Raw genomic sequence first — 24,459 nt, forward strand, 5'->3', positions numbered from 1 at the left:
ACTATATTTACGGTGACTAATCGCTTGACAGCGGTCACTGGCACGTCTTGTCTAGTTCTTGACGATGATGATAATGATGTGATGCGTTCTTATGTCACTCATCCTTTAAAAAGCATACTGTGCGTTGAGTAGGACCTAACACTTCATGAGTTATTTTTGTTCCCGATAATAAAAAGTGTCTATAAATAGTAAGCAAGAAAAAAGTAGTGTAAAAGTTGGATTGTGTCCAGAGGTGGAATCCAGGATATGTGGTTCGTTCTATTAGGGACTGGTAAGCTTCATGTCTTGGATTGCAGTGCCTATCACTTCAAACGTCAACTTACCATTCACTAAGCTACTGATTACGAAAAGCCAATGACTAGTTTGACGCGTGTGATGGTATTAGTAAGTATTTGTAATTTTTCGTTGTTATCACTCAGAATTTCAACTGATCAGTCTCTATTGGTATATGTGCACCGTTAGCCGATTGCCTAGATATTGAATATGAGAAATGTGAGTGCCAAATTCCACCGTCCGTTACAATCCATTTTAACTCAAACTTGTGACTAAATTGAAATATTGAGGTAATCTATTTAGAATGCACGTATCCCAATACAGTTCGGTCAATTATATCAACACTCACTTATAATAATATAATTTGGTCAACAGGCTATAAGAAATCGCATAATCATAAAATGTTTACACTGTTTAGCATTTTAATCTAGTTGGTGAATCCAATGTTGGACAATTCCATTTGCCTAAAAATCAGATTAGCATATCAAAGGAGTTGATTTTCTTAGTTACATCACAGTATGTATACAAAGATCTTGTTAACTAAGCAAAGTTAATCATTTCACCACGGTCAATGAATGACCAGACAAAGCATAACCGCGATAAACATATTCACTGAGAAAAATATAGAATATCATCCTCAGAAAATCACAAGCCACATTCCATTCCGATTGATCGACATAACATTGAACAAACTATGTAAATAACACCTACATAAAACATGTTTGTGAATTGTGGAGCCCTGTGAATCAACAGTCAACAATGGGGAATGATCATTGTCTAGGCTAGGTAACCAGTATGAACTTCATACTTTCAGCAAATAATTACTTAGATATGTAAATGATTTCTAGTAAGCCATTAGTAGTTGATCAAAGAAAAACGCTACACGTGTATCATTTTTCCATCCCCAACAATCTTAACTTGTAATTGCTTAAAATTAAATTTGATTATTTTGTACTTTGCAACTCATGCTACTTACAAGTAATGTCAAACAGGTTTCAAAATTGACATACCAGGATTTTTTATTATATGAATTGAAAATATGGTAGGACTCTAATTTATGGACGAGCCAATCAGAAGCGTTTAAGGAGTTTCAAGGTCACCGCGCTAAGTTCAATGCGAGATGCTCACATTCGATCGTTTCACAGCAGATTTTAGAGAATAGGTGATTGTTGAGAGACTACAGCAGATGGGAATATTAAGAAGTTCCTGTGTCTGTGACTGCGGCAATTAAATGACCGCAGCACGATGTGCAGACTGCCGCGATGACATTGTATTTCGTTGTACTATATGTTGGAGAAAAAATCTCCTCGAACTGGCACCTTTTTTTGCCCGGTCACGGCTAAGGCTAACACAAACCATGATAATCGTTGCAAATTGGATCATAAAGTCTCCAGTAACATTAGCTGCGACTATACCGATGATTGGAAAGCGTATAGATGCCTCTTGAGACTTGGTTTTGTGCATCATGTTGTGGTGCACAAACGTCATTTTGTTGATCCAACGACGAGGGTCCATACAAACAACATTGAGGGCATGTGGTCTAGGCTGAAGTATTTTTTAAGACCCTACCACGGCTCCAGAGGACGATTATTATGGAGTCATATGGACGAGTTCTTATACCGCATGCACTATGATTTCAAAACTTCTGAACCTTTATCAAACCTCAACAAGTTCTTAAATCATGTAAAAGAAGAATATCCATTGTAATTCATCACTTTCTTATAATATATTTTAACTTCACACTAACTCTCTTGTGATTGGCTAATGTTCTCAAGGTCACTTAAAAATTCGTTCAAAGGTCGTCCATAAAGTAGAGTTTCACCGAAAATATTAGTCGTCTGTAGACAATGTTTATTTCCTCAAAGTGTGAGTAGGAATACGTTGTTTGAAGGAAATTAATGAACTAATAAAAGAATGGTTCATTTTAACCATTTAATGGACAAAATGCCACAAATTCTCTTCATGTCGTGCTAACCAACAATTAGGAACGAACCAAATAAGATCTAATTTTGAATGAATATGTTACTTAGTTTGCTGGTAATGAATGCAATCAGAAACTTTGCATGTTAGTTTTTGTACTTTTTGGTCTAACACTGTAAATTAATTATTATATATGAGAATTTCATGGAATAATACGTTGAAGGTACTGAAGTCGTTTGTTTCATTGTATGGACATGGATAGAATCATTTTCCAGATCATTTTAATCAATGATGGAAAAGGTGCCCGTATGTGCTTCTTACTTAATCTTTATGAATGATTTTAAAGTAACGAAAAAGAAAAGGATTTAGGAATGTTATTCCAAATACTTTATTTTTCTCTCTTTATCCAGAAAATAAATTTGGTTAGATACTGATATGCTGACATATTATGGATATGAGGATTATTTCCACTCGTAGGTCAGGTAAATTATCTCATCATTGCTTTGTTCACATATTCAGTGGAATCAAATCATAAAAATATCTCTTCTCTTTCATACTACTTTCTATTATAAAGTAGTGCAAATTCTGAGCATTTAAATATTGTGATTTGATTTCTTATCCCCATGTTTACATTTATAACTCTCCTTCACATTTACCCTTACCATTAGAGCGACGTCGATAACTTTTTTTAGAATTAATCTGGCTAGTTCGAAAATTTGTGTCTAATGAAGATTTTCAAAAAAACAAGAACGGCAGAATTTCTTAAATCAAATGAATTTATTTTATTTCCTTGATTTTCATCAGGTATGAACAGCCTAAATTTACTTTTGGAAATATAATTAGGAACATAGGTTTAAAATCCTCCAGCTGAGATGAACTATCGAAACTAGACTGAAAATAACTCGTCGCATCTGAAACAATTAATTAATAGGATTAGCTTCTTAAAAGAAAAATTGAAAAATCTGTTCATTGTATGTTCATTATTTCAAAGGCCTTTACAAAACGTATTATCAATTAAGTATCGAGTAATTAAGCTTGTGAAGTTTCCCCTTCATTTGCGTATAGGTTCCGAATATATATGTATATAAATTAGTGTAAAACTATGACGGAGAACCAGTTGATAAATATTACTTCACTCTACTTGTCTTCTACTCAGTGAGGAATCTTCCTTTACCGAAATATCCTAATATCTCCGGTTTTCAAAACGGAGTACAAAGACTGTATTAAGTGACTGTAATGTTTGTTCATGATACAAACACATGCGTAACTGCTTCGATAGATTCTGTCAGTTTGAGAGTCTTTTGGTTTAAGAATATTTCTTGATAATAGATAATACGACAAACGCCAACAGTAAATACATAGGCTACTGTCAAATATATAAAAGTATTTAACGACTTATTGGTTCTTGTGGATAATCAAAGGAAACTGGACAGTCATTCTAAATGAATTAATACCAATACTAATTTCAACTTGTGGCAAACAAGTAAGGGAAAGCTCATAATAGTTCGACAGCATAACAACACAGGAAGAGCGCTATCGTCAGTAATGTGATGTGCTCTCTTATTTTATTTATTTATTTTAACACATATATATTGGTACAACCGAAGCAGGTGGTTCCCTTAGGGGGCCACACCCGGGACCCCCGACCTAAAGGTCTGATCCACAAGGCAGTGGAGCAACGTAAGGAGATGCAGTTCCATGGAAGCCGGTGGCCAACAATTGGTTCATATGCCATTTGTTCCTTTAGGATACTGGAGCACATGTGCACCATTGGTTTGTAATCAGGGTTTCTCAACTCCCCTAGGTGAACTCTCCATGTCCACCAACCCTGTTAAAGCGCCGGACATTCGATTTTTGTCCTATCAGTTTCTTAAACAACACCCCCATCACGAGAAGGCAGTGAGTAGGACTTCCCTGGCAGAGGCTATATACGCGTGGCCATGTGAGAGCATTTCCAGAGGGAGAGCGGACTCTCCCCACTCTCGGCCGAATCAGGGCTTTTGGGGGCTGTCTACATTATAATTTTCGAATGTTACTTAGTAACTGTTGAAGTGTATACCTCACAATAATCTTTTTACTTCAAGACTATTCTTTATTCAAAAGTAACGCTAACTAGGTATATTTTGTCTTCTTTGGTAGATATATATATCGTTATTCAACCTTTATTTGCCCATATGGCTTCGTGAATTATACGGAGCTATTGGATACGAATTTAATAACTAAAACTTCGGTTTCATCTGCTAATGCATGAGGAATACGCGTTTACGCAGTCCTATTGCCTCCATTAGTTAATTTAGTTATGAAGTCAATCCTATTTGAAGAACTACTGACTCTAGGGTTTCTATATATTCTTAGCTGTTTGAGCTTTAAAGTAGTTAAAAGTTACCTAATTTGTCAATGTTGTTTGACGTTGAAATTCATTCTGGAAATAAACTGATATGGCCGACGTAATTATTTGAAAATGCTCGGTGGAAAATTTTTCAAGAGAAATTAACAGGTGAACGAATAATTTTTTTTAGCAAATATAAGATTGATGCATAGATCTGTGAATAACAGTCTCAGTGTCACCGATTCAACAAAATAGACAACACATTTATTTCAATATAACACGTTTATCTTATTAAAATTGAAGTAGAAATATGTAATATCTATAATAATAACAATAGTAATAATCAGTAATACAAAATTGTATAGGTTAATTTATTTAAAAATATGGTATTCATAAAAGCGATAATACAATTTTGCTTTAAAAAAGTGCTTGATCCCCCTCCAACTAGTAAGTATTATCAGTATAACAAAAAAGTACATTGAAAAAGGTTTACATATTAAGAGGACAACTGGGAATAATAGTAATAATAATAATAATAATAATAATAATAATAATAGATAATTATATCTAAAGAAGAAAAGAGTCGTTAGTTTTATACAAAATATGAATAGAAAAATATGTTGGCAAATATTTCGAGTCTATGAAAAATGTGATCATTTACATATGTTGCTTAGGAAATGGAATAAATAAGAAGACATATACACACACATAACACACAAGAACATAGACAAATACATGGTGAAACAGATACACAATAAAAATTCAAAAGGAGTACTAGATTATTTGCAATCATAGTAGTTTTACTAATAGTGATAGTTATAAAAATAATAATGATAATAATAAAAATGGTAATAATAATAATAATAATAATAATAGTAATAAAAGTAACTGTACATAAATTTATAATCTTGTGAAATGAAAGTTGGTTTTTTTTTTGTTGCCTAGTGTAAATACTGTCGCGGTTCCAAGTAATCTTCGTGCTCCAACATTAATTCAACGTATCCCTATGTATGAAATGGTAAGAAAAAGTGAACAAATAAGCCGATAATCTCAATTTTTAAATGGATCAATGAATGTATATACAGTAAAATGTACGCAAAGTTCGTCTTCACACGACACACCTGATTCTGAACATTACCGCTTATTATAACCCCAAAGCAACATTTTCATTATAAAGCCAAAAGATATGCAAAAGTTAACGTACCTTCATTGAATCATTGTTTTCCTTCGGGTCATCATAACTGGATTTCATTTCAGCAATTCGGTTACAAATGTCATAAAATCTTGGTCGACTATCGGGATCTTGTGACCAGCACTCTAGCATCAACTGGTAGGTTGAGTTGGTGGATAGGTATGGTCTAGTATTACGATTTCCATTATTTAACCAGTTGATTAGTTGTCCATTATCTAATCCAGGGTATGGTGAATTACCCAAACTGAATAATTCCCACAACAGAATCCCATAAGACCAAACATCACATTTTGAAGTATAACATTTCGTTGTCATCAAACACTCTGGTGCCATCCATCTTACTGCTAAGTAATCCTTTTATTTCAAGTATTGGAATAGAATTTGAAAATGTTATCAGTTACAATCATATTTGAAGTAACATAATAAAATATATTTCGAACATGAAAATGATAGTTTAACAAATCGCCAAATAAACAAATACTATTTATTTAGTAAATTAAAGAATATATATATTGAAACTTGGATCAGTTATTAGTTGTGATAAATAAAGGATATAATAGGGTAATGTACAAAGTACCATGCTTTAGACAGATTCTGTCAATGATCTTCCTCACTGATAAAGAAGAAATTATACATCAGTTTTGATAAATTCCATTAATTAAAATCAAAGCTAATAAATGAACTAATAAATTCAAATAATAGATATCCACTGAATCGGGTCCAATAATTTGCTGGACCATAAGTGATGACTAATAAATACTCCATGAGCAGTAGACATAAGATAAATCTCAATCACAATAAACTGGTTAACAATCAGGAAAAACGTAGGTAAGTAATGAATAGGCGGTAAGAATCTTCAAGAGAATCCCTGATTATTCTATGGTAGGAAAATTTCAATGATCTAAATCGAAGCAATACTATTCAATTTAATTTAAACAGCATTTTAATTAAATGAAGAAAGGTAGGTAGACCGCCGTTGATCAAAATGAATTAAAACTCACTGATGATATTATTAGTGCGGAACATGTTACAGAGATTACCTATAGGAATTCCTCTAAACCGAATATATGATCTACAATTTATTTTTTCTTTAAAAATTTAGTGGTAGGTTAAGTTGGGAATCTCATGTGTAAAAAATTGTAAAAAGAAATTGTAGCACAATATACTTTACCTACTCAGCAGTAGTTCAACAAAAATGTCAAAATTAACCATTGTAAACAGTAAATTCTAAGATGTTTTCAAAGACCATTCAACGAGCTGATGAATATAAACCATATTTCAAATAATTTTGGTTTCATATAACATGTTCAATGGACTTTCCAATGATGAATAAAGTAGTACATGGAAACAGCTCAATTTTGACTGTTTACAAACATCTTTATAAATAAATCCGACAAAGCTTTTCCGTAATAACAATAACTATCGCAGAACACTGGCGATCTATTTAAGGTGTGAACTGAATGATGTAATTACTAAAATAAACGATAAAAATTGTTATGGAACACGATATTTAGGAAAAAAACATATTTGACGAATGAATGAAAATACAGTGATGTATAAGATTCGTCCTCTTCCTCTAAGCGTAAAATGTTACTTCACGATTGTTGGTTTGTGTCAACTCGACTCATTATAAGGAGTGAATTAGTGCGATTCATCGACCTCTTCATCTACCGTAAATCCCTTGTCAGTTTTGAACCATTTATGTCTCATCGAGTCTTAACAGGACTTCGAGAAAATCGATTGGCCTTTGACCACATAAGCCATCTACAGTGAAGATGATATTTCCATCTCCCAATTAAAAGATGAGTATACTGATCACCAGCTCACTCACTCAGTTCTACTTCACAGGATTACGGTGGGATCCTCAAAAACAGAGCACATTCGAAGATAGCATTATTCCGATCATAACCCCATCAAAGCATTTCTCAACTTTATTGAAAAAAAACAGTGAAAAGTGGTGAGCGTCGACACAGGATACCAGAAAACATGCCACATCGTCTGACGAGGTTGTGAATGTTCATCAACCGAGGTGAATCAAACATCTCATATCTGTGCACAACCAACAAACCAACTAACCACTCCTTACCCTAACTCGACACACGATGTTTCCTGATCTAGAAGGAGTAGATTGGAGGAGGAGAACTAGGAATGGTCAAACATAATCAATGACTGTTGCAACGAACCATATTGATAAGTGTAGACTACCTGGTTGAGACATCTCACTCACTCACTCACTCACTCACTCACTCACTCACTCACTCACTCACTCACTCACTCACTCACTCACTCACTCACTCACTCACTCACTCACTCACTCACTCACTCACTCACTCACTCACTCACTCACTCACTCACTCACTCACTCACTCACTCACTCCTCACTCACTCACTCACTCACTCACTCACTCACTCACTCACTCACTCACTCACTCACTCACTCACTCACTCACTCACTCACTCACTCACTCACTCACTCACTCATGGTTATCGCAATCAGTGATTAGGCACGACGATTGACGTAGTTTGGAATCAGTCGCAACTGTTCATCTGCATTCACTCTTTGTTTACTTCTACTCAAATTTTTGTGATTTGAATTATTTTACACTCATTTTCGTTCCACAAACTCCATTCTTCCTTCTCGAACCATATTTTTTATGCATAGTTGTTTCTACTACATACAAGTGATACTGTACCTACTTTTGGTAGTCTCAAAATTATCTTGATATCTTTATCTGGTTGTTCAGAATTGATATAGCAACGTGAACCGATTCATATAATATATGTTTGATTCTATGTCGCTTGTAGTTGACTGAAATTCATTTTCTTTTAAATAGCATTATATATATTATTTATCATTTCTGACCATTATAGATTTTAGAACAATAACAGGTATACTACTACTAAGTAAAATTGTACACTATAATCAAACACTGAGAGAAGTTGAAATTAATTACATAGAAACAAAACATATCACATGATATGCAATTTTCTAATGAAAATGCTAACTCGATAGAATTTTGTAAACTTTATATTATCTAAAAGATCAATATTTTCTTTTAATAATAAGCATCTTAATATTGTTGCTATGATTATTTAATTTTATTTATCTATTTATTTAGATATTTCTAAGCTTTCAATTGTAATCATTACCTTATGGAGTTAATTACTTTTTGTTTTCTAGTAGCGGTTCATTCAATAATCTAAACAGTATTACAAATTCAAAACAAAGATGAATTATTCACATTAATAATATTTATTTATTAGATAATACTGTTGTATGTAAATTAAGGCCTCTTTTGATTATGATGAATATATATTAGCAAAGAAATAAAATAATATGTCATCCTTGATATCTATGGAGTCGGATAATCACAAAAAAACATCGAAATTCTATATCTGGGAAATTCTACGAGTGTTAAAGAATTTCTAGAAGCATAATACTCAGATTAATTAATAATCAATAAGTATATAGACATAGAATTATTCTATCACAAGACCAGAGGTCAATGAACATAGACAGTTAAGGTGAATGCACACAAGAATAGAGGTAACAGTCAGAAGTGATACCATCAGAACGAATGGATATGACGTTTGGGGAATAACTAAGAAGCTCGCTTTAACACAATGGATTCTGGAAATGTTGTCGATAATTTAATAATAATAATAATAATAATAATAATAATAATAATAATAATAATAATAATAATAATAATAATTAATAATTAATAATAATAATAATAATAAAAGTTTCGCAATTAAACCATCTAACTTTAGGAACACAATACCAACAAAAGCATCTATTTGAGCTACAAATCCCCATTAATTCAAACTTCTGAACTATACAGTCTAGTTTACACAACATGATATATGACTTTATATATATATATATATATATAAATTGACGTAGAACATGCAACATTTTCATAGATTACTAAAAAAACGTAAGGAGAGGATAAATCCAACCTACTGAAATTTACTTTGAGTTATAACATTGGATTTAATGGTTTCAGTTACCTTTGACTATCCGGTGACAAAGAATATTTATAAAGATTAAGAGAGTCAATGAATGAAATTAACATCTTGTATCTATGTTACAAGATAGTGTGTTCTTTTAATTGTCTCCCTATTTGTACTAATCAATAATTAGCGCATAAAAACAAAAACAAAATTAATAAACTTTGACTAGAATTATTCAGAAAAAAATTAATTACGTAATTCAGCACAATGAAATCGAAAAGTTCTGAAGCAGTAGATCCGCTTTTTCTGGTGTGTACAAAATGGTAAAGTGTGATAAGAAAACAGGTATTTTGTAGGACTAATACTGACATAAAATGGAATGTTAAATTATATCAGAAAGTTTTCAATACTTAAAAATGTTAAATATTCTCTTTGTACGATAAAAGAGAAAAAAAGTACTTAAATAAGAAAGATTAGTTCAGCGAAGAGTTCTCTTTTCGACGAATTCATTTTCAAAGCTATACAATCACAAATATATATATATATATATATATATATATATATATATATATATACTTATTTTACAGGATGATAATGTCTTAATGTTTTAATTGGGTGTATTCCGTTTACTAAGAAAAAACAAAGATCTAGCATTCAGAGGTCTATATTAAACTCACTGAGAATAATAACTATAAGTGCAAAGTTTACAAATCAGTAAACATTCTATTATGATATCGTTATGAAGTAAAAATTAGTCAAACTATGGATATTAACACTGAGATATAGGTATATCCAGATAATAAGTCCTAAATAGAATGATACACATATATCTTTGATTCTACTATTAGCTACAATTAATTTATTAATATAGTGTACTCTATTAATTGATAAATGCTTCACTAATCAATTAAGAAATTAATGTTTACTGAAAAAAGACAAAGCAAAACAAAAAAAAACAAAAAACAGCACATACTATGTAAATACACACTTCATTGTAAATACCAGGGTATCATCATCATCATCATCATCATCCAAAGGTTATTCATTATACTAATAATAATTAATGGTAACGTATAGTTTCTTATTACTTAATTTAATGTTAAAGTATCTATCTATTCATAAGCTTTGACAAAGAGTTCTCTCTTTAGAAAAAAAAAAGAAAAGAAGAAGGTTAACAACACATGGCAATAAACATGAAACCTAATATTTTTTTTATTTTTTCAACGACAACAATAAAAAAATAAAAAAATAATTGATGATGAATAAATTTAATCTATAAAATTATATTTCATGTTTAAGTATAATTGTTCATTAGTTTTAATAATAAGAACAAGAATTACTTTAGAAAAACTGAATATTAACCAGTTTAGATTAGGCTAATTTCATTCATTCATTCACCATTATTGATCATATTTCATGTTGTTGTCATGTGATTTACACAATAAGATGATGATGATAGATGAATGGTCGAGACAAAATTTAAAGATCCACTTTTATGATAAAGAAATTCAAAACATGCTTAAGTATATTCATCATTGAGTATTTAAAAGAAAGAAAAAATAAACAATAAACATAGAAAAGAGTAAGATATTTTTCTTTTTTTATAAAAAGTTTATTTAAATTATGTACACTTTAAATGACAATAAAAATATAATGATAATGATATTAGAATTTTAAGATTCTTAAAATGATTGACATTTGAATAAATGAATGAATCAAGATTTAAAGTGGTCTCTATAAAAGTAATGATTATTGTACTACCATATGTTTACGTAATTTCAGTGAGTTTTTTATATTTGCTAAGGAGAGATAGAGGAATTGAATGTTCATTTAAAAAATTTTCATAAAGTGAAACCAAAATATAGTGAGACTATAATTTATGGACGATCTTTAAGCGACGCTAGACTGAAATTGAGAGCATCCACCTAATATACAGTACCAAATGAAGGTTATAAACCTGTGTGCAGAATTAGAATTATGATTTACAGTTGATGATTAAGGTTAAAAATTAAATTTAGGGTTTTCATCACAAACTGATATAAACTATAATGTCAAAACTCTATTGAGTTAAATGGATGAATGAATTTCGTGCCAAAATCCAAGACTTGCTATCTCATACATGATTAGTTCGTCCATAAATTATAGTCTTTCCCAAGATATTTCTTAAAAATTATAAGATCCTATCGAATATTTACTAAAGTTATGTAAAAATGAACACAAGATACTATCACTTATCGAGAGATGCAAATGATTGAATGGTTTAAAATACTGAACTTTTCAATACTTTTAAATGTCATAGACGTTCGTTCATATAAGAAATTGAATGAAAAGTGGTCTACTATTAGAAAGTTTATCTGAAAGTGGAGACTATATTGTTTTAGTTGTTAAAGTGAACAGACCATGAGGGTTTTATAGAAAATATAAAATATCATGAACATCTTAAGAACTATTCAGGAAACCCTAACAAACAATAAACAACGTACAGACCATCGGTCAATACTTTTAGGCGATATTATTGTATCTTGAAGTGATTACGAGTTCATCTAGTCTGCGAACGGAACAAAGACACTGTGAACAATGACCAATAAGATAGATATTTTGATGCGTCCAGGCCCCACCAACTAGAGAGAGAAGTCGAAGTTTTGGAACGGGGCTGTATATTCCGCAAGTATCCAGAAGCACGAGCGATCACAACAGACACAAATCAAACGTATATATACAGCATAAAACTGTCCTTGGGAAGCGTTACAAAATAGCATTACTAAAATATACAACGGACCAATCGTGTTAAAGATTCTCCCACGTGGGAAATACGACATGAAGGTGAAAAGAGCGCTTTCGGCGCAAAAACAAAGAAATTCAAAATTTCAAAATAAAATTACAAAACTAAAGTATTTGCCGAATGAGTTCTGGGGATCTAACATCCCCAACATTATCCAACCCGCATCAGATGTCATCACCAGTAAACTTCTCATAGTGGTGCATGTAGATAATCTCGTCGACCTGATTCACTTTTGTTGTTCTCTGAGAATCTAATCTTAGATAACAGTTAGAAATATGAACCATTCGAGGTTAATTAGCTGGTTTGCGGGTAATATGAGTTTGTGAAAGCCAAATGATTCTGCTCTCAATCGTGATTATATCTTTCTGAGTCATAAACTGAAACGAAACAACTTTTCAGATAAAGTAAGTTCATAAGCTGAACTATCATTAAATTGGTTAATCTCTGAATATCTTCCATCATTTAAATAGTTTTATATTATTAATCTTCAAATTACACAACAGTCACTATAGTACTACATTCATTTACCAATGATCATTAAACAAAAACCACTTATTTATAGGTTACATTACATTTTTCAGATTTTTTTTGGTCTCATAGATTATTTATTGCGACTGTAAGATAAAATACATACAATTTAAATTTAATACTAATTGATCATTTAAAACAAATAAACATAATAATTCAATTATCAATAACTTGTCTGTTTTTTTAAAATATATAATAAAAAGTTAATTCATTTCATTCGATATTGTTCTACTTAGTAATAAACATTATTTACTAAGTCAATTTACTATTTATACGAATAAGCTGTGATCAGTGGGGCTAATCCGTGTCGGGTAGATACAGGTGTCTACCTCAATACAATGGAAGATGGTCGCGCAATTTCGTGGATTGGTTGAGGTTAGACATTAACACCATTGGATGCCGGCTCAGTGGTCTAGTTGGTTAAGCGCCTGACGCGAGGCTGATGGGTCCTGGGTTCGAGTCTCGCGGGGTGCGGGTTCATGGATGCTGAGGAGTCCAATACTAGGAGGAAACGGCCTTCCAGTGCTTCCAGGTTTTCCATGGTGGTCTAGCTTCAATTGACTCATGATTCCAATCAAAAACGTAACAATCTCTACAACCCCTAAACTGATAAATAGTTATTGATTGATTATTTTTTATGATAATAGTTATTATTAACTCATTCACCATATAACTTATCTTTTAGTAGTTAACCAAGGAATAAGAGTAATAATTCATTTTTTTTATTTTTACTTTGTCTTTTTTACAAAGAAAAAAATGAAAAACAAGAAAACGTAGTTGTAATTAATTAAAACAAAACTAGAAATAAGAAATAGTTGAAGGAACAAATTTTTGTTTCGTTAAATAGCTTCATTATTTAGTTTTACTTCAGTTACAAATTCATGATTGTCATATTTACATTAGTTGAAATTAGGCGTTTGCGAATAAATGAGATTTAAAAAAAAAACAAATGAGATTATCAAATTTTATAGCTGAATGAATAGCTTTCTAGGTAGGATGATAACAATTGGTCAGTTTTTTTCCCCGGTTTTTAATGGTTGTCCAACCAAGATCAGTTCGTGATGTAAATCAGACTATATTATGTATTAAAATAATGGATCGGATACTAAGAGTTTATAGTCAGTTAATATGAGGTGATCCAATTGTTGGCCATATTAAATCAGGAATCTAACTATACCTCTTTGAACAAACTAACTAAGGTTTTCGGAGTTGTTCTTAATAGCTTCAGTTATGCAGAGGGAGAATAATCTTGTTTCTTTGGGTAGATTAATCAGGACATGTTATGACAGAAAAGCTTCATCTATTCTGGTGTAGGGTTGATTATCTACAAGGTGAGAAAGGATGATTTCATTAGATTTAATGACTTCTTTTCCAATGCCTTCTGAGCTCGGGAAATGTACCTAGCTCCACAGACCCAGCTAAACTGGTGGTATATGCACAGAGAACAACCCATCGTCGGTATCATATCTGTAATTCGTTAAGAAAGTACTGGCTTAGTTGCTGAGATAACATGCAATCATTCTCAGGATATAATAGTTTGATTCAATGGCTGAGATATCTAATCAAATTTATTTTGTAACCATGATGTGTAAAACTATAGAAATGGATATATTGACCAGTTCATATATTCTCTCTAAATAATTTCCTATTTATAGGCCCATCTCCCCTTCTGAAAAGTAGGATATCCAGAAAAGCTATACTATTTTCATGTCACACTTTATATATGTGTTTAGGTATAGGATGAACGTTAATCAAATCGTTTAACAGCTCTTACATATTAACACTATTGACGCACAACTATTGTGATTCCATATATTTGTGTACAAACTTCATTGTTAGAGGCAAAATTAGTGTTCATCGTGCATTTGAGTAGTAGTTCTTTCATTTTATTTATAAGTTTTGGTATACTTATCATTCTTTCTAATAACTGTTTTCAAATGCAATCGACAGTTTTTATTTGTAGAATATTCCTAAATAACGATGCTATACATAAACAAAATAGTTTTATCTGTCACATTCACACATTTTGCTCATGTCTACAAGCTTAAATACATACTCTGAAATGTATTAAACAGTTTTGGTAAGATAATTCTAGTAGTTTTATCAAACATTTTGCTAATGGGTGCTACGATGAGTTTCTAAAAACAGGCGTAATGTTGTCTCTAGTTTGCGGACTTTTGATAAGCCATCAAGTCAAAAAGCATCAGTTCCATAAGGTTTGAATAAATCATAAGTATTCGTTAAAATATATTGTTGCCACTTTGATGATTTTGTTACCATAATTAGTTAACTTTCTGTCTTTTCCATTAAAAACTTTAAAATACACCTAATTTTGCACATTAAGTTTAGTCAATAAATAAACTATAAATGTCATAAATAAAATTAGGACTAGTCAGTTTTAATAAAGATGATAACGTAATAAAACACCAGAAAAAAATTCCTTGTCTTGATTTCTGATTAAAATACATAGTAACTGGTTTTCTGAAAAAATGAATTTCAAGCTAAAGAGATATAAGGCGGGAGATTATATATATTAGAATGTAACCAGTGACTTATTGGCCATATCAAATGATTCATAATAATCAAAAACAAGAAAGGGGCTAATGTGATTTCATGCTACGAAAATAATCGCGTACTTATGTCACGAGATCTGAAGATTGTTCGTTTTAACCACCTGGAGAGTTGTAAGTGGATACTGTTGATGAGTTAAACAAAATCTAAGATAATAAAAGAAAGCTGGATATTTATGTTTATAACTACCATCATCATGGTAGACAAACTATCTGATCACAATTTGTTGAGTAATCATGTTAAAAATCATTCACCAATCTAATATTGTGAAAAGAAAAGTATGAACCTAGTAATATCAAATCATTATTTCTTATGTTTATAAACTTCTTGAAATATCAAAAATAGTTGATAAATTTACACCAGAACAGGTTTTTTTTGATAATAACACAAATTTGTTAGATAATTACAATATTAAAATCAAGCCTAGACAAGTGAATTCATCCTTCAAGTAGTCTAGTATGTATGACCAGTTCATCTTCTGTTCAATAAAACAATATCACTTTTAAAGTTAATCACAGTCGACCACTTTAACATGCATAAAATCTGTTGAGCTGGTTTAAGTTATTGGAATGTATTACAAAAATATTCACAAGTAGGTTTCATGAACATGTAAAGAATACCTAGTACAGATGCTTCTATATTTAATCTTAAACTCAAGAATATAAGCGATAACATGAGGAAAAATATATTTTATGTAATGATTATTCTTTAGGTAAAGTCTTTAGGTAGATAAATAATCTTTATTCAGTACAAAGATTAATAAAGCCGAAACAACGAAAGGATGAACTCAAAGGTCATTGAGTATCTAGTGTCATTATACTACAAGTTATAACTTCATATAACACCAATGTACTAGAAAACTGTACATCATTGAAAACAAACAACAATACAATCTTAATAAATAATCAATAAATTTACTTTATCCATTTCCATGTATCCATTATTTGATTCTTCTTGGGTACATGCATAACCGAAATCGCATAATTTCGCAACAAATCCTTCTGTAAGAACAACATTTCTTGCTGCAACATCTCGATGAAACAACTGAAAATGATAATTACAAAATTTATTTTGCATATTGTAAAAACTGTCCAAACACATTGGTGATAATCAAAATTTCCGAGATATTGGGTCTAACAAGTTGTTGTTTTACGCACTTTTGTTTATTCGAAGCATGAAATAGTGAAAAATCACCACCGAATGATGAAAAAGCCTAGTTTCCATCGAAATAAATCTAGCGCATCATGCATAGTGTAACTAAGCTGAATAGCTGACGTAAGTCAGTGACTTTGTATAATAATTAATTTCCAAAAAAGAAACTAATTAATTAGTGTTTACATTATTGTATTATACAATCTAACAGATTTTTTTATTTTAACTGATGTGACCAATTTGACATTCAATAAAATGTACCGTAAAAATTAACTGAGGAGAATAAAACAAAATACAGTAGGGCTCTACATTTATAACCAACTTCTACTCAAGTTATATATTGATGGTTAGATTCACATAAAAGATCTTAACCAGTTGAAGCGAATGAGAATAAGGGACAACAAATTAATTTTATTGTCACAACTCAGATGTATTTAATGATGTGCAATCCAAACGCTAAAAAACTTGATATCATGAAATTATCATGACACGTAATTTCCTCTTAAGAATCACCAAAAAACGATAACTGATTAGTTCTTTTTAAGGAGTTTAATTTCCTTCTTACAGAAAAGAATTAGCATTCGCAACAATAGGTATTATGATCCTACTATTGAAAAATTTAAAAAATATTTGTTTTTACCATCCTCAATGTCAAAGAAAACAATATAGCTAAATGACAAAAATAAAACCTGGTTGAAGAGCCATTCATAGATTACTGTCGTGCTTAATAACCGTACACTTTAGTTTATATGCCCATTAGAATCATTTACATGACGTATTCGAGGAATAACAAAATTAAGTTAATTATTATTCCATGTTATTTTTACCATTTTCCAATCGAACACTCTCATCATAATATATGAATATATGTAACTTGATAACATGGATCAGATCAGATGTAGCGGTTCGGCTTTGAGCTACAGATTTTATGATACTGTGACTAACTTCCTTAATCAAAATAAGCTAAGATGAATTCGAACTGATGATACAGTCAGTCAGCTAAAACGTAGGACCAGGCACATATACGCATCTGTCCAAGTTGCCACAACTTATTAGCACAACAAGATGAACACCGAATTCATAGAAATAGTTACTTCAGTAATAGTAATATGTAAAAGAAAGATTGTGTGTAAGGATATGATACCGGAAGAAAAATTTAGTTCGTAGAAAGAGAGGTATACAGTAATTTTAATCTCACGGCTTAGGGGAAGACAAAGAGTGTATACACCTACGCCATTGTGATCGGTTATGAACCACGCCACCCAGAGTCTCCAACCATTGATTACGATAATCGCGCGGACCTCAACCAAGTAGTCTGCATCTACTAACATGCCTCAGACTAGAAGTTAGTGACTTCAAGGACTGACACCACGTTTTGGTTTGGCCACCCCGAACATTCTTCCAACCAGCCTCAGCACTAGTCAGCATTGCCCATAGTGGTAATCGGTGTTCAGGCATAGGTAACATGTGGCCCAACTATCTCAGTCGATGAAAATTTACAATCTCATCAACTGATTTGCCACCAGTCCCTGATACCTTGTGTCTAATCTCACTATTACTTACCCAGCGATCCCAGCAGACACAATATTTCTAAGACATCTGTGATCAGATACTAGTGAGTCACGAGTATCTTCTACTCTTAATGACCACATTTCGTAGCTGTAAAGTGAAACAGAACGAACCGCTGCGCAATATATATATATATATATATATATATATATATATATATATATATATTGCCTTCGCCATAGGTGACGTAAGTTGGCAAAAGCCAAATGAGCTTTTCGAATCCGTGCAGAGATTTCGTCAGAAACCAACACATTAGGGCTAATCAGACTTCCAAGATAAGTGAAGTTGTCAACGCGTTCGACTACTTCACTCCCTATCTTTAGTTCAGGTGTTGACGCAGGCCAGTCCTGAAGCAACAACTTGAATTTAGAGGGGGGGGAGAAACGCATCCCCAAAATTCTGGTATTGTTGCTCAGTACTACCAAAAGAATCTGCATTTTATCAGCGTCTTCACCTAATAGGATTATGTTATCTGTGTATTCTAGGTCAATAAGTGGACCTCCTGGAAGGAGATCAATACCCGAGAATTCAGTCGACGAGAATGTTATTTTCATCAGTAGGTCTATGATGAAGTTAAACAAAAATGGAGATAGTGGACAGCATTGAAGGACGCCACTTGAGGTTGCAAAATCAGATGAAAGTTCTCCATAAGCTCTCGATCGATTAGTAGTGTTCGAGTGAAGAGCCTTCACAATGTTTATGCACTTCTGAGGTACACCTTTAAATGACAGACACTGCCACAGAACCTCTCGGTCTGCAAAGTCAAATGCTGCTTTTAAATCAAGAAAGATCATCATTGTCGGACGCCGATAAGCATGTCTGTGTTCTAGAACCTGACGAATGGTGAATCTGTGGTCGATACAGTCACGACCAGGTCTAAAGCCAGCCTGATTTTCTCGTGTTTGCAGTTCACGAATCTTAGTCAGGCGCCCAATAATTATTGAGGCTAGTATTTTAGATGCTATATTAGTCAGGATGATTTTCACCCCTTCTTATATATTGGGACAATCAGTGATTGCAATCAGTCAGACAGATTATGTCCAGTTCCCAGATTTTAGCTAAAATATTAGTCAACCTGATCGCTAAAATTGGACTATCATCCTTAAAGACCTCTGGAGCCAATCCATCTGGACCAGCTGCTCTTACCGCTTTCAGATTAGCTATAGCCTTTTGAACTTCAGCCAGATTCGAGGGACCTACTTCAATGTTCTATTCAGGTTATTTAGGAACAGTGGGTAGTTATAGAGTAGCTGAAGGCCAGCTGAACTGCTCCTCAGTGTTCCTTTTATAAAGATTGTGGCCAAAGCTATCGAATAAATTGAAATCTCGATATGTTCATCTACGATAAACACATAATCTTTTGAAAATTCTTCATGCTGAATAACGAAATAAGCTTTATTGTTCGAATTACTAGAATAATTTTTAGCAATACAACACTGAGAGTGGTTTTCTATTTTTATTCCTTGTTACCGAATTAATAATTGAATTCGGTCATCATAGACGAACAGTGAAAATCCAGATCACAGAATAAATTAGAGTTAAATTATTTTAAGTCGCTTATTTATGTTAGTGTGAGAACCCATATCAATTAGTTCACAGTCTAATCAAAGGAGTTGCAAGTTGGACTTCAAGGTCTCACCTCTAAAATGAATGAATAGTTCAACAATCATTAATTAAAAAATCCAACTAATAACGAGTATGACATTACGGAATAGTATTATTAACTAGTAGTTTTAATAAATTGAATGTTTCAACAGCAGTAAAACATAAAGACATTATTAACTTTTAAACGAAAAACATTACAAAATTGTTGCTGTTCAAATGTTTTTTTCCATACCTTCATGGTTTCTACTCCATATATTTTGTTTATGTGTTCCTCGTAAAAATATTCTTTTAACACTCAGTAATAATTATGGATAGACTGTTACTGTTATTGATATGAAAAGGATGAATAACAACTGGAAAGAATTGGAAAGGATTGCCCAGGACAGGGTTGGATGGCGAGTGCTGGTGGGCGGTCTATACTACTCCAAGAGGTGTAACAGGCGTAAGCAAGTAAGTATTACAGTATTACATTTTAATATTATTTCGTCAAAAGAACCAACTTATGGCCTGATCAGTGTTAACATTCTAATTAAGATGGGAAACCAAAAAAAACTGATTGAAATACTAAATTGTTATCTTTTGGACATATAGTCATGACCTCCATGGAAAGTATGAAACAATCGGTAATTGTATTACTATTAGTGTTAAAAGAAACATTAATTGACAGTCAATATCATTCAAACTTACAGATAATGTTTCAAAATACAATAAAGCATTGGCAATATCTAAAGCAAATTTTAACAATTCTACTCTTTGTTGTCTAATTCTACTATCAGATAAAAATTCTTTGAAATCATTTGAATTTTTCACAATTACATATGATGAATTGATTGTTCGTTCATCTGCCCAATAATTGAGTCCAGGTGGTCGACGATTTCGTAGAAAATCTCGTAAATTACCATGAATAGCTAATTCGAGAAGAATGTATAGATGATCTGAAGATAAATAAAATAGCGTTTAATCAAATAGTTTCATAAAAAAATCTTAATTAATAAACATTAATATTATTAGTAGTATGATCATTCTCTTCATATAATAATGGTTTGACATTACTGTTTACAGTGATATCTCCATAATGAATGCTGAAATATCAAGGTAAATAAAAATAAATATACACAACATAACAAGCTTAATAATAATAGATTATATTCTTAGAACGATAATGTCAACCTTAAGACAACAGTCAAAATCATTAAGAAATATAAACACATGAGGAATCCGATGAATATTTGATTCTATTTTTATCTTATTATCAAATAATTACTAAATAATCAAATGAATAGATCATTTATTCGAAATTATATATAATATATGGGTCTACAATAAATAATCGTAATATATTGATGGTTGTAGACTTTACATAAAGAACTAGTTTAGTAGAGTCTCAAACCTGTTATGCGACCATAATATGATTGATGAGTTGAAACTTTAAATATTACTCAGTTTGTAAAACAAAATCATCATCATATCTAACAGACAATACTATAACGGATGTTTGATTGTAGTTTTAAATACAAGTCATCGGAAGCAGTGGATATGTATGTTAGGTTCATAAAAAGCTTTGGCAACAGTTTAACTTAGCCCTCAAATACCCTGGTATGATCGAGAGTGGAGTGGGTCCGCCCTCCCTATCGAAATACTCTTACACGGCCACGCGTATACAGCCTCTGCCAGGGAAGTCCTACTCACTGTATTCTCGTAGCGAGGGTGTTGTTTACGAAATTGAGAGGACGAAAAGCGAATGTCCGGCGCTTCAACCGGATTCTAAACCAATCGTGCACATGGCACATGGGCTCTAGTATCCTGAAGAAAAAAAGTGACGTACAAATCAACCGCTGGTCACCGGCTACCATGGGACTGCATCTCCTCACGATGCTCCATTGCCTTGTGGGTTAGACTTTTAGGTCAAAGGCTCGGGGTGTGGCCCCCTAAGAAAACCACCTGCTTCGGTCTGGGCACCCAAGCAGTATCCCAGCCCTCACACAAATCGAATGATTTATGTGGCGCATATCTATTTGGTGCCCCCTTGTACCAATGTTTATGTGTTTAAATAAATAAATACATAAAATCTTTAAGATAAAATTTTAATTGAGGTCACATAATTCTCCAAGAAATATAATAAAATGCTATAATTTTTTATTGGCTCCAATATTTACAGAAAACTGGTCACATCCTATGGGTACATGTATACTGAGAATGTTTTGAGTGAACAATCTGAGAGTAAATTCGTGATTAAGGTAATGATGATATATGAAAAAAACCATTCAACTTAATGTTCTAAATATTTAAGGACTAAGTATTTTGGCTACTGGCTTTCATTTTCTAATTACGATACTCAATTCATTTCAAGTTTAAACATTTCGTAATATGACTGGACATCGCGCATAGATACTGATAAAGAGAACTACTAATGCAACGTCTCAGAAAATATTTAAGATTACAAACTGGTACAAGTGATTTACTGGGTTTAAAGAAAATATAATGATGATTAGACTTAAAAGAAAACTTGAAAGAGTAATGAGAATTGAAAACTGATGAATAAGAATTACAGATGCTCTGTTGTATTGTGTTAATTTACAAATACGGCAGAGTCGTTAACCATAGACAAATTATTCTCTGTTGTTATACAAATGAGAAATATTGAACTGATTGAAATTAATCGTTTGAAATTCTTGGTATTCAAGATAAGAAGTTATAAAACATATTACTGAGTATAACCAAGAGTATAAAAGCATGTGGCTGACTTTTTTGTTGGAATAGGATAAACATTAACAACTAAATTTTAGGCAATAAAGTGAGTATTACGGTGAAAATTAATTAGAGAATTTTATTCTATCATTTACAGAATTCAAGATGTACCGATAAATACAACATACACTAAAACATGTAAGCAAAAATCATCAGTCAGTCGGTCATAAGGCATATAGAATCAAACATACATTATATGAATCGGTTCACGTTGATATATCAATTCTGAACAACCAGATAAAGATATCAAGATAATTTTGAGACTACCAAAAGTAGGTACAGTATCACTTGTATGTGGTAGAAACAACTATGCATAAAAAATATGGTTCGAGAAGGAAGAATGGAGTTTGTGGAACGAAAATGAGTGTAAAATAATTCAAATCACAAAAAATTTTGAGTAGAAGTAAACAAAGAGTGAATGCAGATGAACAGTTGCGACTGATTCCAAACTACGTCAATCGTCGTGCCTAATCACTGATTGCGATAACCATGAGTGAGTGAGATGTCTCAACCAGGTAGTCTACACTTATCAATATGGTTCGTTGCAACAGTCATTGATTATGTTTGACCATTCCTAGTTCTCCTCCTCCAATCTACTCCTTCTAGATCAGGAAACATCGTGTGTCGAGTTAGGGTAAGGAGTGGTTAGTTGGTTTGTTGGTTGTGCACAGATATGAGATGTTTGATTCACCTCGGTTGATGAACATTCACAACCTCGTCAGACGATGTGGCATGTTTTCTGGTATCCTGTGTCGACGCTCACCACTTTTCACTGTTTTTTTTCAATAAAGTTGAGAAATGCTTTGATGGGGTTATGATCGGAATAATGCTATCTTCGAATGTGCTCTGTTTTTGAGGATCCCACCGTAATCCTGTGAAGTAGAACTGAGTGAGTGAGCTGGTGATCAGTATACTCATCTTTTAATTGGGAGATGGAAATATCATCTTCACTGTAGATGGCTTATGTGGTCAAAGGCCAATCGATTTTCTCGAAGTCCTGTTAAGACTCGATGAGACATAAATAGTTCAAAACTGACAAGGGATTTACGGTAGATGAAGAGGTCGATGAATCTCACTAATTCACTCCCTATAATGAGTCGAGTTGACACAGACCAACAATCGTGAAGTAACATTTTACGCTTAGAGGAAGAGGACGAATCTTATGCATCACTGCATTTTCATTCATGGCAATCTTTGTCAGAGAGCTAACCGAATAAATCTATGTCATTCGCATATTCAAGGTCAGTGAGTGAAACTCTTGGTAAGCGATCAATTCGTGGAAAATCAAACGGCGGAAGCGATATATGTTAAAATTGTCTACGATCACGTTATATAATAAAAGGGAAATGTAAAATGTAAGATCTTTCTGTTATCCATTTCGTTCCGTCATCCTCCAAAACACTTATAGTTAAGCATTAAAGAGGATAGAGGAAGTAATACATCGAACATAGTTCTTCTGAATAGGGTATATATATATATATATAAACTGCAAAAAATACGCACGTTTTATACACGTTGGTAATTTGATATTTGCTTCACATATTCATTCTATAACTTATAACAATGACGACAGTAAAGAATAATATGAGGGAGGTACTATGTCAAGACATGAATTTAATAAAAAAATATTTTATAAAGTTAAAAAGCCTAGTCAAGAGAGTAAGAAACATACATCCAGGGTACGTATATGTATCACGTGTGTTTAGACAATGATACCACAAACAAACTTGTTAGACATGTTAACACTTGATAGATAACATGATGGTCTGCTTTGGGTGAAGGTCACCGCATATATTTATATTTATATATATGATATCTTGAATATATATAGTG

The 24,459-nt window shown here is 32.3% G+C and overlaps 1 protein-coding gene across 1 annotated transcript in view; it reads right to left on the reverse strand.

Annotated features, from left to right (window-relative positions):
• Positions 1-5,463: 5,463 nt before the first annotated feature.
• Positions 5,464-24,459, reverse strand: part of MS3_00007112 (uncharacterized protein) — a gene marked incomplete at its 3' end in the record, with an annotated part of 45,449 nt that continues 26,453 nt past the window's right edge. Inside the window, exons 10-13 of the mRNA XM_012942819.3 lie at positions 20,566-20,813; positions 16,471-16,596; positions 5,727-6,068; positions 5,464-5,526 (exon numbers count right to left, since the gene is read on the reverse strand). Coding sequence (XP_012798273.2) covers positions 5,464-5,526; positions 5,727-6,068; positions 16,471-16,596; positions 20,566-20,813 — 779 coding nt within the window. The remainder of the gene's footprint in view (positions 5,527-5,726; positions 6,069-16,470; positions 16,597-20,565; positions 20,814-24,459) is intronic.

This window comes from Schistosoma haematobium, chromosome 1, assembly GCF_000699445.3.
Source record: "Schistosoma haematobium chromosome 1, whole genome shotgun sequence".
NCBI classification, from domain to species: domain Eukaryota; kingdom Metazoa; phylum Platyhelminthes; class Trematoda; order Strigeidida; family Schistosomatidae; genus Schistosoma; species Schistosoma haematobium.